Raw genomic sequence first — 17,923 nt, forward strand, 5'->3', positions numbered from 1 at the left:
ATTTGATACACTGTTGCAATTGTCACACAAGCATTCTTTAGGTGTCAGTGTGTTAATAATCCTACTGAAGTTCTTGCTCTGAAAGCCTTCCTTTAATCCTGTGTGTAGAGGCTCTGTTCAATAGAATAATCTTCCTAACTCATCTGTGATTAAAATACCAAGCGAAGAATCCGCCACTGCTGCCTTGTGCCTGAAAATCACGTGGGCAACTCATATGCTGACGTCTCTCAGCCTATGACGGCATTCGCATAACTCCAAGATTCCTAGAAAACCGGCGTTTAGATTAGTCTGAGTTTCCTGGAAATTTCATTAAGGGGGGGGGGACGAATGTATATACTGTACAGTGGAGAATGGAATTCTATAGGTCTGGCAAACCACTGCCATCTGCTGGCTGTCTGAAGGCACATCGCTCGAAATGTATATGCTTGGTATTATTAAGAGAAGTATGGGAATTTTTTAAAATTTAAAAATGTTTTTTCTCTTACGTCCTCCGACAGTCGCCGCCTCTTCATATTCGTCACATATGGGGTATTAGACTTTGCTCCGAAGGAGTAGCTAGGCAACAGAATATGTTAACAATAAAGCTTTAACATATCCCACCCTCAAGGGGTGGTCCCCTCAGTCAATACCCTCCTACTTCCTGCAACCATATCTCAGTTTTAATGTCTAGCTTGTCAGGAGTGGCTGGCTCTCTCTGTGCTGGGACTTTTTGTCCCAGACTCTTTCTTCTTTTTGATATTTTGTTTGAGTTTTCTCTCTACCTTTACTTAGCTGTTGTTTTTGTCAGCATTAGTTAGTTCTTCGGACGAAGAGGATCATGCGGACTGGGTCTCGGGCTGATCCCCCTGGTCGCAGGTCGTGGGTCAGTGGCTTCCCAGTCTGCCATCGAGCGTTCAGCCAGGTAACGCTCCTGGCACGGTGAACGACCCATCCCTGTTCGGTGCAGGGATGATTGGTGAGGTGGCTACCTCACCGGACGCTGTGCGGTTTCTGAACCGCCATTGTGTGCGTCTTGAGTAGCGACTCTCCCTGCCTCATGTGCAGCGGCTTGTTCGCCTGTGCGGGTTCCCCACGCCATGTGAGGTAAGTGTATCTATGTGGGGACCTGTCTGTCTGGGGGGGTCTCAGTCTGGGACTGTGTAACCTGCCTTTAATCACACTGCTTGTCTCCCTATCTCTCGGCTGCATGCTGTGGGCTGCAAGGGGGGGGGGGAGCTGTATGACACTGAGTATGTCAGGCTGGGCAGTGTGAGGAGCTGTGTGCTGTGGGGCATGTTTTTAATGGCATGTTGGGGCATATACAGCGATCGCTGCGGCGATCTAACATGTATCCATATTATGGGATGATATTGTGTGTGATTTTATGCACTGTGGAGCGGCGATTTCGGCGCCAAACGGCGCCATTTTACCGGCGCCCGCTCCGGCCGCATGGTTTACATGCACGGCGGCCATTTTCTTGTAGCCTCCATAGGCTTACATAGAGCGCCCTGGCAGCATCACTTCCTCTCTCCTGGAAGCACCGATCGAGGCAGCAGCAGCAGCGGAGTCTCCTCAGGTTTTATCCTTCTATTCCTGTGTTCCATTGCCTGTATTCAGTCTGTATATTCCCTGTGGGGGTCTCATTGTGCCTGAGTGTGGTGCGGTGGGCTGCGCTTGCCGCGCTTGCTGTAAGGGGGCAGTTAACCCTTGGTTGTCTGGCATACAGGGGCAATGGATTCTCAGGAGGGCAAATTTCCCACAGTCTTGGTGGAAAGCCAGGGGACCGCTGTTTCCCCCCCAGGGGGGGATTTGGCCACTATTGTGGCTGGCCTTGCTGCACAGGTGCAAATGCTGGTGGCTGCTCAATCTACTAAACGGCCCAGAGTTGTTCTGTCCTCTGATTCTGAGGGTGAAGGTGATGGGGCTGTTCTGGCGGGGACCCCCCTATCGGGGTCCCGCTCCTCTCTGGATCTAGTGGGGTCTGAGGTAGAGGCTGAAGTTGAGGGGGTTGATAATTCTCCCCCTGGCTCGCCTGAAGAGCTTGCAATCATGGATGAGTTGATTGCTTCCATTAAGCAGACGCTACGTTTGCAGGACGAGGTGTGTCCCCCAGCTGCCTTGGCGGCTTATGGGACGCAGAGAAAACGCAGGACGCCGCAGGTCTTTCCCTGCAATGCTGATTTTCAGCGCGCTGTTAAGGACCAATGGCGCGATTTGCGCAAGCCTTTTGCGGTACCAAGTAAATTTAAGCTGCGTTATCCTTTCTCGCCTGCCACTGATGAACGGTGGTGTGTGCCTCCGCCGGTAGATCATGCTATTGCGGTTTTGAACAAAGCCACTGCGATCCCGGCAGAGGGATCCCCTATTTTCCGTGATGCCACGGATAGGAGACTGGAGTCTCTTGCCCGTCATACTTATTCTGTTACGGGTTCTATGCTTAAGGCTCTGTTTGCTTCTCTCATGGCGGCCCAGGCGATCGCAAGTTGGACGCAGATGCTTAGGCGCGTCCTAGTGGCCGATTCGGCCTCAGCGGCGACCCTGGATATGGTGGATCAGATCCACCAGGGTGTCATGTATCTGTGTGATGCGGACCTGGACCTGATTCCGTTGGCCGCGCGTGTGCACAGCGTGGCGGTGTTGTCTCGCCGCCTGGTTTGGTTGAAATGTTGGTCGGTGGACCAATCTTCACGTAAAACCTTAGCCAATCTGCCTTATGATGGGTCTCGCCTTTTTGGGGAGTCCCTGGATGTGTTGATTAAGGGGATTACTGGGGGTAAGAGCACTCTCTTGCCCCATTTCCCCAAGGCTAAGGGGGCTTCTGGGAAGAAGCATGCTAATTTTCGGCCCCCTCAGGGGTCCTTTCGTGCCTTTCGGCCGCACTACAAGGGCAAACCGTTCAAGGGCCAGGGCTCTCAGAAGAAGCCCTGGTCTGGAAAACAGAAGTCCGGCCAATCCGGACCTGCGGCCCATAACAGTTCGGCCTGAAGGGGCGCCCTCACCCAGTTTTGGGGTGGGGGGACGCTTGCTCGGTTTTCTTCAGCCCTGGTTGGCCCGTGTGCGGGACAGATGGGTTCTGGAAATCGTTCGATCTGGTTACAAGATCGAGTTTCTCTCTCGGCCAGAGAGCAGATTTTTTCCCTCAAATCTACAACTGTCTCCAGAGCGCCTGCGGGATCTGCGCCTGGCGGTGCGGGACCTGAGGGCTCAGGGAGTGGTGGTTCCGGTGCCTCATCGGGACAGATTTCGGGGGTTTTATTCCAATCTGTTCACTGTGACCAGAAAGGAGGGCAAGGTTCGTCCAATTCTGGACTTGAAAGCTCTGAACCGCTCTGTGCGGGTTCGCAAGTTTCGCATGGAATCCCTGCGCTCGGTGGTGGCTGCCCTGGTTCCGGGGGAATTCATGGCCTCCATCGATTTGAAGGATGCGTATCTTCACATCCCCATATTCGAGGGTCATCAGAGATACCTTCGATTTGCCATTGCGGAGGATCACTACCAGTTCGTGGCGTTGCCCTTTGGGCTCGCCTCGGCTCCGCGGGTCTTCACCAAGGTGCTTGCACCGGTTCTGGCATTATTGAGAGCCCAGGGCATTTCTGTCCTGGGGTATCTGGACGACATTCTGATTCGGTCTGCGACCAGTCAGGGTCTGGAGAAGGACCTGTCTGTCACGATGCAAACTCTGCAGGAGTTCGGTTGGACGATAAATGTTCCAAAGTCGACTCTGAGTCCGTCGGTTCGTCTTCCCTATCTGGGAATGATACTGGACTCGGTGCAGGCGAAGGTCTTCCTGCCGGAAGACAAACTCAGGACTCTTCAGGAGGAAGTCAGGTCCCTCAGGGACGTTCCGAACTCGTCTCTGCGGACGTGTATGAGATGTCTGGGATTGATGGTCTCGGCTTTCGAGGCGATTCCTTTCGCGCAGTTTCACACGCGGGGTCTCCAAGCGGAGATCTTGTCCAAGTGGGACGGGCGACCTCAATCTCTGGATCTTCAGATCTCGTTGAGTCATCGCACCAGGGAAAACCTCCTGTGGTGGCTCCAGTCCCCGTTGGTGTCCGGGGGCAAGTCGTTTCGTCCGATCTCGTGGACGATAATCACCACGGATGCCAGCCTGTCGGGCTGGGGTGGTGTTCTGGGCGTTCTGTCCGCCCAGGGGACCTGGTCGGAGGGGGAGTCTTCCCTCCCGATCAACATTCTGGAATTGCGTGCGATAAGGCTCTGTCTTCATCGCTGGACGGACCGGCTGCAGGGCTGCCCGGTTCGGGTGCAGACGGACAATGCCACGGCGGTGGCCTACATCAACCACCAAGGGGGCACCAGGAGTGCCCGAGCGGCTCGAGAAGTGGCCGACATTCTGTCTTGGGCCGAGACTCATGTCCCGGCGATAACGGCGGTTCACATTCCGGGAGTGGAGAACTGGCAGGCGGACTATCTGAGTCGCCAGACCCTGGATCAGGGGGAATGGTCTCTCCACCCGGCTGTCTTCCAGATGTTGTGCGCGAAGTGGGGTCTTCCAGATGTGGACCTGTTCGCGTCTCGCCTCAACTACAAGGTGAAGAGGTTCGTGGCAAGGACGCGCGACCCTCGGGCGGACGCGTCGGACGCGTTAGTGGCCCCGTGGCATCAGTACAGGCTGATGTACGCGTTTCCACCGATTCAGTTGCTGTCCCGGTTCCTTCGCAGGTTACACTCGGAACGCAGCACGGTGATTCTTGTGGCACCGGACTGGCCTCGCCGGTCCTGGTACGCAGACCTCGTGAATCTGGCGGTCGACGCCCCCTGGCGTCTGCCTCTTCGGGACGATCTACTGTCTCAAGGACCGATTTACCATCCTGCTTTACAGTCGCTGGCTTTGACGGCCTGGCTGTTGAGACCGAGGTCCTGAAGGAGAAGGGTCTCTCTCCAGAGGTTGTTCATACCTTGATCAACGCGAGGAAGTCTTCCTCGGGAAAGGTTTATTACCGTACTTGGAAGGCCTATTTTGCCTGGTGTGAGTCCAGGGGGTTTTCACCCCGCACGTACTCGGTTTCCCGTGTGCTGTCTTTCCTTCAGACGGGTGTCGATCAGCGTTTGGCGCTGGCTACGATAAAGGGTCAGGTGTCTGCGCTGGCCGTTCTGTTTCAACATCCCGTAGCTTCCAACTCCTTGGTTGGCACTTTTATTCAGGGTGTGCGGCATCTGGTTCCTCCTAGGAGGGATCCCTTGCCCCCTTGGGACTTGAATCTAGTCCTGTCTGTGTTACAACGTGCTCCTTTTGAACAGATCAGGGAGATCTCGTTGTCTATGTTGTCCAAAAAGGTCGCCTTTTTGGTGGCGATCACTTCGGCTCGCAGAGTGTCGGAACTGGCGGCTTTGTCCTGCAAGTCTCCGTACCTGGTTGTTCATTTGGATAAGGTGGTCTTGCGACCTAATCCTTCTTTTCTGCCGAAACGAGTTTCGGAATTCCATCTTAACGAGGATATTGTTTTGCCTTCGTTGTGCACGAAGCCTAAACATCCTAAGGAGGTGAGATTGCATTCTCTGGATGTTGTTCGAGCGATTAGGGTTTACCTTAAATCGACTGAGTCTTTTCGAAAGACGGACTCCTTGTTTGTTCTTCCAGAGGGTCCTCGGAAGGGCATGGCGGCTTCCGCCTCTACCATTGCCAAATGGATCAGGCAGACCATTGAACAGGCTTATGCCTTGCAGGGGAAGGTTCCCCCTGTGCCTGTGAAGGCGCACTCTACTAGATCTCTGAGTACGTCTTGGGCCTGTCGTCATGGGGCTTCTGTAGCCCAGGTGTGTGAGGCGGCGACTTGGTCGACCGTGCACACTTTCACAAAATTCTACAAAGTAGATGTTCAGGCATCGGCGGATGCTTCCTTTGGCCGCAAGGTTCTTAGTGCAGCTGTTCCCTAGGGTCCCTTGTTGGGGACTCCTGGCTGTTGGGATAAGTTTTGTATCCCCTGGTTTTTTGTCTTTTCCTGGGTTGTTGCTTCTGTTGAGCACTTATTTTTGCTGTTGCCCAGCTAGTTCCTTCCTTTGGTAAGGTTCCTTTCTTTGATGTGGAGACTGCGTTGCCTTTCGGCGCGGATGCGTTTCCCACCCCTCATGTTTGCACTGCTTTGGGACGTCCCCATATGTGACGAATATGAAGAGGCGGCGACTGTCGGAGGACGTAAGAGAAAACGGAATTTTTGTAAAATCTTACCTGTAAAATTCCTTTCTCTGAGTCCTCCGACAGTCGCCGCCCCCGCCCCTCTTTTGGGGTTTGTATGTATACTCTACTGCTATTCCACTAAAACTGAGATATGGTTGCAGGAAGTAGGAGGGTATTGACTGAGGGGACCACCCCTTGAGGGTGGGATATGTTAAAGCTTTATTGTTAACATATTCTGTTGCCTAGCTACTCCTTCGGAGCAAAGTCTAATACCCCATATGTGACGAATATGAAGAGGCGGCGACTGTCGGAGGACTCAGAGAAAGGAATTTTACAGGTAAGATTTTACAAAAATTCCGTTTTTTTTTAATATATTATACTTACCTAGGTAGATGCAGCATCGATCCGATCCTGGACCTGTCCCCCACCGACTCTAATGTTGAGATCCGAGTGAATAAACACCGCCGATCGCTCAGTTCTCACAGCTCCCTGAGCAGAGAGCTGGTCACTGTCAGTCAGCAGCTCTCTGCTCTATCTCCCCATGCTCACTGGAGCACTGGGCTGCGGAGGGGGAGGGAACGGCTGCCTCAGGCTCTGAGGTTTGCTGAGAGGCTTTAGGCCCGTACACACGATAAGAAAATCTGTAGGGAAAATTCGTCCGACGACCGATCTGTCGATTTTTCGGATTGTTAGTATGGTGCTTTCGACAGCCGACTCTGACTTTTCGGCTGACAAAATCCTGATGTGCAGGCTATAAAATTTTTGTCGTCCGTCAAAACAACGTCCGATTTTCGTCTTTTTAGTACAGATTTTGACGGAAAAAAATCTTAAGAGCAAGACAAGGCATGCTCAGAGATGAAAGAACACATAAAAAACAATCCAACACATGACATCACTTCTGAAGTAGAATTCTGTCACACGGGAAAATTCGTATGGAAAATAACCTCTTCACTTTCCACATCAGATTAGCATGCCACAAAAAACGGACGACAGATCGTTCGATAATCTGATCGCGTGTACGGGGCTTAAGCCATGTGAGCGAATCCTGACCATATGGTTGCGATCTTGCTTGAGCCTGGACCGCCTCAGTGACGTCAGCCAACAGCAGGCTTCAGCGACTTGATAAAGGAGGCCACGCCTCTAAAATGTGTCATCATAGCAAAACCTGCGTGCGGATTTATTGCTTCCAGTCTCCATCAGCTCTCCCTATGCTGCGGGTTATAACATTGTTGCGCGGAGCCGGCTGGTCCAGGCGCATGCACAGCAGAGGTGCTGTCGGGCAGCTTGTGAGCTGCATCTGGCTTTGGGGAGGTTGGATGTTCCTCGTTCCACGATACATCTTACAGGGACTTTCCAGGAAAGGATATCGCCTGTGGACTGGTTCTGTGATGGATCTGCTGAAAACTGGTCACAGGAGTGCAGAATGAACTGCACTCCTGTCAAAGTCAAATCAAAGTCCAATCTAATTTATTGTCAATTCTTCCACATGTACAGTACATACAGAGAATCTAAATTACGTTACTCTTAGATCCCCGGTGCATACAGAACACTAACAATAGCCTAAAAATCTAAAAACACAAAAAAATAAAAATAAGGTTAAATTAAAAACCACGCAAGGCACATGACAGATAAAGTGCAGACCAATGACTTCAGTTCCATGGTGAATGAGGTAGTGAGCAGACCAATGCTGCCAAAGTGACTGGTGCAAGTCATCGAATGCTAGTGGAAGGAGGGGGTGGAAGGACCAAAGGATACAGGATCTAGGGAAGGGGAGGTGCATAGTTCAGTGGTGCCTATGGCAGAAAAGGGACAAGGGGGCAAGTTCGAAGCGAGTTCAGCTTCCTGACAGCCTGATGGATAAAGCTGTCCTTCAGTCTGCTGGTCCTGGCCTGGAGACTCCGCAGTCTCCTCCCTGATGGCAGCAGACTGAAGAAGCTGTGTAACGGGTGGGTAGGATCAACTGCAATGCATAGAGCTTTGCGAGTGAGACGGGTTCCATAAATAACCTGAAGGGAGGGGAGAGAGACACCAATTATCTTCTCAGCTGCTCTCACTATGCATTGCAGAGTCTTCCGGCAAGACGCGTTGCAGGTGCCATACCACACAGTGATGCAGCTGGTCAGAATGCTCTCAATGGTGCCTCTGTAGAAGGTGTACATGATGGGGATGGGGCTCTGATCCACAGGACAAGTACAGCCAGATGAGCTTTGGCTGTACTTCTCCTTTTAAAAAAATCTGTCGCTTTGCCTATTCAGGGGACAGTGGCAGACTCCCTTCATAGGACACCCACTGATTCCTTCACTGTGGTCCCGTACTGCTTGGTATTTCAAAGTTATGGAGCAGTATACGGTCTTTTCTCTTCCTCTGGGGATGTTTGTGCTCCAGCCTTAGCAGCCAACCATTAGGTCCAAACACGGTCACATGAGGGAGGGAGAAGATCGTTCATACTGTGTAAACCCGATCACGTAGCTTACAATGGCCACCTACCTAAAATTGGGTAGGTCCCCCTTTTTCCATCACAACAGCCCTGATTCATCATAACATGAACGCCACTAGACCTCTGAAGATATGCTGTAGTATCTGGCACCAAGCCATCAGTAGCAGATTCTTTTATGTCCATGGAGGAGGGGCCTCCATGGATCACTTGTTTTTCCAGCACATTTCACAGATGCTCAGTTGGATTGAGATCTGGAGAATTTGGAAGCCTAGTAAACGCCTCAAATTTGTTATTGTATTCCTCAAACCATTCCTGAACCGTTTTTGCAGTGTGGCAGGGCGCATTATCTTGCTGAAAGAGGCCACAGCCATCCGGGAATACTGTTCCCATGAAGGGGTGTACTTGGTGACCAACAATGTGTCGGTAGGTGATGTGTCAAAGTATCATCCACATGAATGGCAGGACCCAATGTTTCACAGCACAACATTGTTCAAAGCATCACATTCCCTCTGCCAGCTTCCCTTCTTCCCATACTGCATCCTGGTGTCATCTCTACCCCGGGTAAATGACGCACACCTACCCGGCCATCCACATGGTGGAAAAGAAAATGTGATTAATGAGAACAGGCCACCTTCTTCCATTGTTCTGATGCTCACGTGCCCATTGTAGGTGCTTTTGGCTGTGGATACGGGTCAGCATGGACACTGCGTCTGGTCTGCGCCTACACTGCCCCATATACCGCAAACTGTGATGGCCTTTTTTTTTTTTTTCTCTTTTAATTACTTAAGCCCCGGAAGATTTTACCCCCTTCCCGACCAGGGGGTATTTTGAGATTCGGCACTGCGTGACTTTACCAGACAATTGCGCGGTTGTGCGACGCTGTACCTAAACTAATTTGACGTCCTTTTTTTCCCCACAAACGGAGCTTTCTTTCGGTGGTATTTGGTATCACCTGTGCGATATTTTTTTTTTTTATCATGCGCTATAACCAACAAAAGAGTGTAAATTTTGCAAAAATAACAATATTTTTCACATTTTTTTTTTTATATGAAATTCCCCCAAAAAAATGTAAAAATCAAAATTTTTTAAAATTTTCGGCCAATTTGTTTTATGCTACATATGTTTGGTAAAAAAAAATCGCAAAAAGCGTATTTTGATTGGTTTGCGCAAAAGTTATCGCGTTTACTAACAAAGGGAAAGGTTTTTGTCATTTTTGTTGGGTTTTTTTAACGCGTAATGGCGGCGATCTGCGATTTTTTTTTTTTTTTTTTTTTTTTTTTTTTTGCGGTACTGCGACATTGGGGCGGACAGATCGGACCCTTGACTGACATTTTTGACACTTTTGGGGTTACCAGTGACATTACTGCAGTAATCAGTGCTATACATATGCACTGTTACTGCAAAAATACACTGGTAGTGAAGGGGTTAACTTTATTTGAGAGAGCGGGGCTGTGTGTGTCCCTAGGGGCGTGATTCTAACTGTGATTGGCTGTGGCTTGAAGTGTAGGAACAATGATCAACGGTCTTACATAGTAGAACCGTATGATCACTGTTTCTACACAGGGGAGAATGACAGGCGGCTTGTTTACATTAGCCGCCTGCCTTTCTCCCGCTGTCACAGACGATTGTGAGTGAGCGGCGGACATCAGGTCCACCGCTCACACGCGCGCACGGGGGGTCCGTGACCGCGCCTCCGGCGGCGCGCTCGCTCTCCCCAGAGCCTCACAGGCTAGTGACATACCGCTACGTCACTTTGCCTGTGAGGGGCTGACCGCCGCAGTATATGTACTTGCGGCGGTCGGCAAGTGGTTAACACATCAACTTCACGAACCACATGTTTGTTTCTGCCTAATTTATCCCACCCGCTTTTGGATGCCATTGTAATGAAATAATCAATGTTATTCACTTAACCTGTCTGTGGTCATAAAGTTATGGCTGATCGTTGTATTTTTAGCCCAGTTTTTCGGATGCACTGTTTCCGGGTTCTTGATATACAAGATGGTCCCGATTAGTCTGTCTTGTACCATTTATAAAGTGAAAAAATCATCAGTGCCAAACTAATAATCCACAGTAGCGCATATATCGATTAACAATACAAATAAAGCATAAATGTAACAAATATTGAACAAGTCTGTGCAAAGTTCATTCAATGAATATATCAAAAATCAAATAAGTCCACTTCGTGAAAGTCTAAACAAAAGTGTCACACATCCATGTTAAATAATGCACCGTAAATCCACCACCAATGTGAGGAGAGCTTTTCTACCTTAAGAGTAAACCCTCATCAGACAAACATGCCCCCCATGTTCATAAGAAAGTGCTTGCGCTTTGTCAGTTCAATCACCGCTTGATAGGATGCTTTCCCACTCTGCCATAGATCTCATCACGTCATATGTTATGCCGAAAAGAAATAAAAAGGGACCTCCAATAGTGCATTACTTCCAACAAACACTCCTTTTTATTAAAATGACATTCCACTCACATTTAAGAAATCGTAACAGGCGGTCCCCAGGTTACAAACAAGATAGGGACTGGAAGTTTGTTCTTAAAGTGGTTGTAAACCCACTTTAATTACTTTTACCTATAGGTAACCCTATATTAAGGCATACCTATAGGTGCTGTAAATATCTCCTAAACTTGCACCATTTAGGAGATATTTACATTGCATGCAGCCGATGACGTCATCGGCGCATGCGCTCTGAAGAAACGGCCGCCCATGTCGTTTCTTCAGAGCCCTGTGCCGTGACTGGTGGCTCCCGCTCGCATGTGCGGGAGTGACGTTACGCGGCTTTGGCCAGTAATACTGCCAGAGTCCGCAGACCTGGAAGAAAACGGGTAAACATGGATGCGGCCAGCAGCGGGGACATCGCAGGACTTCGTTTGAGGGAAGTGTCACATAATGTGCTAGTATGCAATGCATACTAGCACATTATGCATTTACCTTGCAGGGAAGAAAAAAGAAAAACTTTGAGGAGTTTACTTCCTCTTTAAGTGAAATTTGTTTGTAAGTCGGAACAGGTACATTTTTTTTAAATGTAGCTCCAGCCAAAATAATTAAGTTTTTTGGATAGCATAGAGGAGGTTTAACACCCCTGTACCATTTTGTTTTGCTGTCTGTGCCCCTGTTCAGAAGATTTCCCCTCGCTTTCTGTCGCTATGATACCTGGATTTTGAAAATTTGGGGTTGTTGTGGAAACAAGGATTGGTGATAAAGCTTCAGTGGAGACACCTTTTTCCCATGAGAACTCTTACAGGATTGAATTTCCCTTCCTAGGGGGAGATTTCTCCTCACTTCCTGTTGTGTCCCTCCATTTGTAAGTCGGATGTTTGTAACCCCAGGACCGCCTGTATCGGCATTAAAATGTATAGGTTGTCCAGTGGCACATCACCGCAATCTCACCACCTCCACGCCGGCAATTGGTTGCCACTATGGTCTTGCCACTTGTCTAGCCCGACTCTTGGTCACCGTGTAGCCTCCCCGACGCGTTTCATAATTTCTGACTTTCGAAATTGTCTGGTGAGTGTTTACTCTCAATGGAGAAGGGCTCATTTTCATCATATTGGTGGCCGATTTACAGTATATTATTTTTTACAAGATGTCACATTGATGTGACACTTTTTTTGTTTGGACTTTTAGTGGACTTATTTGAATTTTGATACATTTATTGGATGAACTTTGCAAAGACCTTTTTTTAATATTTTTTACATTTATGCTTTATTTGTGTTAAGATGTATGCACTACTGTGAATTGATTAGTAGTATGGCACTGAAGATTTTTTCACTTTTTATATTGGTATAATTTATGTATGAAGTAGCAGCACAGTGTATCATTGATGTTTTAGTCCTTGTTTTATTTACAATGTTTTTTTTTTTTCATATTTGTAGCACAGTGGAACACGTTAAGAGCCGGTTCACACTGAGGCGACACGACTTCGGGGGGCGACCTGTGAAGTCGCGTGCACCGCGACTTCGGCACGACTTGCAGGGATTTCACATAATGGAAGTCTATGCAAGTCGCTCCCAGGTTGCCCCAAAGTAGTACAGGACCCTTTTTCTAAGTCGGAGCGACTTGTGATGCTCCTATTAGAACGGGTCCTGTGCTAATCAATGGCAGGCGACCTACCGCGACTTGTCAGGCTGACAAGTCGCGGCAGTGTGAATGGGCTCTAATTGTGTAGTTCATTTTATTTGTGTGTATTTTCACTAGTCTGTTTTATAGCAGTATGTATAGAAATTTATATATTTTTAATACTTTTTATTTTTCTGTTCTCTTAGGTGACGTTAAAGTTGAACCTACCTCATTGATGGAGCAGCTAAGAGGAGAGGCCCTAAAGTTCCATAAACCAGGTATATTGTTTATTCTATAAGAACACCAATCACATTTTTGTGCTGCCTTAATGAATGGTAGTGGCTGATTTAAAAGGCCAGTCCACCTAGAAATGTTTGTGTAAAAAAATGTTTTGTCTCTTGGAGACACAGATGTTCACTGAAATACCCAGCCTGTATAGCTGTCATAGATATTTCTAGAGGGTGCTGCTTATTACTTTACGTGCAAATAAACTTTATATTCTGGTGAATGCAACTGGAGAAGTAAGAACACATTTTATGTTCAGTATCTAAACCCTGAAGAAAATTGTAAAATGTTGTAGCTTACAGGTTCTAAGATGTGGTGGCTGCAGTTGTTTTCTTTTTCAGGGTATTCCCTCCTTAACCACTTTACGACCAGCTGACGCAGCTGTACCGCGGCAGTCTGGCTCATACAGGCAAAGCGCTGTACGTGTACGGCGCTCACCTGGGAGGAGCTAGGGGGGCGTTCGCGCGCCGCCGGAGGCGCGCTCCCGCCCCGGCTAATCAGCGGGGGAGCCAGTGGCGGGTGCCAGGCGGCTCAGATGGCCGCCGGCCACCCGCGATCTCCCGCCGCTGACAGAGAAGGACGGACGGCTGATGTAAACGCAGCCGTCCGTACTTCTCCCTGAAGTGATCACAGATGTCATGTGATCCTTCTATATAGGATCACATGCCTCTGTGATGACTTCACAAGCCACCCCCCCCCCCCCACAGTTAGACTCACGCCCCTAGGATCACATTTAACCCCTTAATCACCAACAGGGTAAACCTCTTCCCTGCCAGTGTCATTATTACAGTAACAGTGCATATTTTTAGCACTGATTACTGTAGTAATGTCACTGGTACCCCCAAAAGTGTCAAAAATGTCAGTTGGGGGTCCGATCCGTCTAGCGCAATGTCGCAGTCCCGCAAAAAATCGAAGATCGCCGCCATTACTAGTAAAAAAGAAATAACATAAATCTTTCCCGTAGTTAGTAAACACAATAACTTTTTGCGCAAACCTAAACAAAATACGCTTTTATTGCGATATTTTTGGTTTAAAAAAAAAAAAAATGTAGCCGAAAACAAATTCGCCTAAAATGTTAAAAAAAATTTGATTTTGACATTTTTTTTGAGAATTTCATATAAAAGAATGTGAAAAATAGTGTTTTTTTTTTATTTATTTTATTTTTTCAAAATTGGCGCTTTTTTTTTTTTTTATATTTATAGCACAAAAAATAAAAATCGCACAGGTGATCAAATACCACCAAAAGAAAGCTCTGTTTGTGGGGGGATAAAAAGGACGTCAATTTAGTTTGGGTACAGCGCAATTTTCTGTTAAAGTCACGCAGTGCCGAATCGCAAAATAGGGCCTGGTCATTGAGCAGCCAAATCCTCCGGTCTGAAAGTGGTTAAGGCTCTTTTCACAACTGTTTTTCAGGCAGACCCCATCCAACCCTCCAGTCTCCTCTATGGAGTAGCAGTTGTCAACGAACATGAGTCCATTGACACCCACTGACCTCTCATCCGGTCTGCTAAAAACAGATGGATGGGGATCTGACGGATCGGAAGGCAGTCGGTTGTAAACGAATAGACGGTCCTTTTTACATCCGACCGCTCATAGAGGAGAGCGGGCTGTGTCTGTGTCGGCTCGGCATAAGTGCAGCAGACATGGACCAGCCACCCGCCTGCTGAGCAGGCGGACTCCAACAGAGTCCGCCTCATGTGTAAGGGCCCTTCTTTAACCACTTAAGCCCCGGAAGATTTTACCCCCTTCCTGACCAGGGGGTATTTTGCGATTCGGCACTGCGTGACTTTAACGGACAATTGCGTGGTCGTGCGACGCTGTACCTAAACGAATTTGACCTCCTTTTTTTCCCACAAATAGAGCTTTCGTTTGGTGGTATTTGATCACCTGTGCGATTTTTTTGATCATGCACTATAAACAAAAAAAGAGCGCCAATTTTGCAAAACTAACAATGTTTTTCACATTTTTTTTTATATGAAATTCCCCAAAAAAAATGTAAAAATCAAAATTTTTTAACATTTTCGGCCAATTTGTTTTATGCTACATATGTTTGGTAAAAAAAAATCGCCACAAGTGTATTTTGATTGGTTAGCGCAAAAGTTATCGCGTTTACTAACAAAGGGAAAGATTTTTGTCATTTTTGTTTGTTTTTTGTTTTTTTTTAACGCGTAATGGCGGCGATCTGTGATTTTTTTTTTTTTTTTTTTTTTTTTTGTTGCGGTACTGCGACATTGCGGCGGACAGATCGGACCCTTGACTGACATTTTTGACACTTTTGGGGTTACCAGTGACATTACTACAGTAATCAGTGCTATACATATGCACTGTTACTGTAAAATTACACTGGCAGTAAAGGGGTTAACTTTTTTTTAGAGGGAGGGGCTATGTGTGTCCCTAGGGGCGTGATTCTAACTGTGATTGGCTGTGGCTTGAGATGTATGAACAGTGATCAACGGTCCTACATAGTAGAACCGTATGATCATCATTCATACACCGGGGAGAATGACAGGCGGCTTGTTTACATTAGCCGCCTGCCTTTCTCCCTCTCCACCGACGATCGCGAGTGACCGGCTACCAGGGGGGTCTGTGATCGCGCGGGAGCGCGCCCGCTCCCTAGAGCCCTCACAGGCAAGCGACGTAGACCTACGTCGCTCTGCCTGTGAGGGGCTGACTGCCGCAGTAAATATACTGTGCGCAGTCGGCAAGCGGTTAACTTGATGATCCTGTCAGTAACACATTTACTGTTGTAGGGTGATAACTCTCACTGTACTGTATATCTATTAAAAGATAAAATGACAAACAGATTTTGCTACAATATTACTTTTAAGCTGGATACACACTATACAATTTGTCTTTAGATTTTTTTTTCCTTTTTAGATTTACCAAAACCATATAATATGAGGTCAAATCTAAACACTTTGGATTTGTATGCAATCAGGGAGGCCCTTATACTACATAGTTGAAGGTAAATCTAAAGCAATATCTAACAAAAAAGGTTGTATAGTGTGTATCCTGCTTTAAGCTGGATACACACTATACAGCTTTTGTTGTTTTTTTCCCCTTTGAAAAAAAAAACGCTGCAAAGCCACTGCAGAAACTCTCAAAAGCAAACTGCATAGGTGTGAATGGAGCCTAAAAGTTGAAGGTCACTGAAAGTTGCCGGTCTAAATGAGACCTTGAATCGCTGGCACAGCACGCATTCATTTCTGGTCTGTGACTTTAAAATTTTTGAAGGCAGAGGATCAACATAATGTAGACTGGCAACGAGTCTTCCCAAAAGGGGATCAGAAATGGCAGCCAGCAGGTGACAATTTATTACCGGATTTAAAGTGATATTTAAAGGTGTTTTTTAACAAGCATCTTATTCTAACCTGCTCTATGTAATGGTTTTGCACAGAGCAGCCCGGATCTTCCTCTTTTAGGGTCCCCTGCCAGTGCTCCTGACTCCTCCTCTTCGAGTGCCCCCATAGTAAGCCACTTGCTGTGGGGGCACGCATGTGTGCTCGCTCTGTCCAGAAGACACACAGAATGGGGCACGGCCCCCACTCTCTCTCCTCACTGGCTGTGATTGACAGCAACAGGAGCCAATGGCCCCCTCTGCTATCTCTCAGCCAATGAGGAGGAAGAGACCCGGGAGAGCAGCCACACTTGTGCACATCGCTGGATTGCAATCAGGCTTGTGTAAGTATTGGGAAGGGGGGGGGGGGTGTTGCTGGATACTGAAGGCTTCTTCTTACCTTAATGCATAGAATGCATGAAAGTAAGAAACCTTCAACTTTTAGGCTCCATTCACACCTATGCAGTTTGCTTTTGAGAGTTTCTGCAGTGGTTTTTGCAGCGTTTTTTTTTTTGGCAAATTTGTTGGGCAGATTAAAAAACGCAAATCGCGGTTAAAACGCACTACAGGCTTTTCTGCAGCTTCTCTATTGAAGTCTATTAAACCAAAAAAAAAAAGCAAAAACGCCATTTTTTAAGTTTAAAAAAGTCCCTGACCCTTTCCAAAAATGCAGAGGTTTTTTTCCAAGCTTGTCGGATTATGGGATGGGAGGTTGCCTTCTGTCCCATTTTAAGAATGTACTGGTCAGCTGTATGCAGGGATTAGTAATCCTTCACTAAAGCAATAACTTGTTCTATACTTAGGTGAAAATTACAAGACAGAAGGTTATGTTGTGACACCAAAAACTATGGAACTGTTGAAGCAACACCTGGAGATCACTGGTGGACAGGTAAAATAAAATGACAAATAAAAAACTAGACGGGGTCTTCTCTAGCCTCTTTTCAGCCATGTTTGCTTTTTATTAATGTTGACAGGTTTTCTTAAAAATAAAAAAATAAAAATTGTTTTACATAGCATTTTATATATGAGCTTCTCATTGCTCTGATCATTATAATAGAAAATGTCATTAACTACTTAAGGTCTGCCCTACAGCAGTTTTACTTCTACAGGATGGCACCTGTACTCCAGATCACGTGTGTGTGTGTGTGTGTATATATATTATATATATATATATATATATATATATATATATATATATATATATATATATATATGTTGTGTGTATATATATATATATATATATATATATGTGTGTATATATATATATATATGTGTGTATATATATATATATGTGTGTATATATATATATATATATAGTGTGTATATATATATATATGTGTGTATATATATATATATATGTGGTTGGTATATATATATATGTGTGTATATATATATATATATGTGTGTATATATATATATATATGTGTTTCATAAGAGACACACACACACACATATACACACACACACACACACACGTAAAACAACACACCACACAAACACACAACACACACACACACAAAAACACACCACACAAACACACAATATACACACACAACACACACATACACACACACACACACACACACACACATATATATTACCACACACACTACACACAACACACACACACACACACAAACACATATACACACACACACACCAGATATATACCACACA

General features: G+C 46.8%; 1 protein-coding gene across 1 annotated transcript in view; it reads left to right on the forward strand.

Moving 5' to 3' along the window:
• The window catches only part of QARS1 (glutaminyl-tRNA synthetase 1), a 181,413-nt gene that overhangs the window by 108,234 nt on the left and 55,256 nt on the right, over positions 1-17,923 (forward strand). The window contains exons 8-9 of the mRNA XM_082265362.1: positions 12,831-12,902; positions 17,050-17,135. Of these exons, the coding sequence (XP_082121488.1) occupies positions 12,831-12,902; positions 17,050-17,135 (158 nt within the window). The remainder of the gene's footprint in view (positions 1-12,830; positions 12,903-17,049; positions 17,136-17,923) is intronic.

The sequence above is a fragment of the Pelophylax lessonae genome (assembly GCF_965119305.1).
Source record: "Pelophylax lessonae genome assembly, chromosome: 8".
Taxonomy (NCBI): Eukaryota; Metazoa; Chordata; class Amphibia; order Anura; family Ranidae; genus Pelophylax; species Pelophylax lessonae.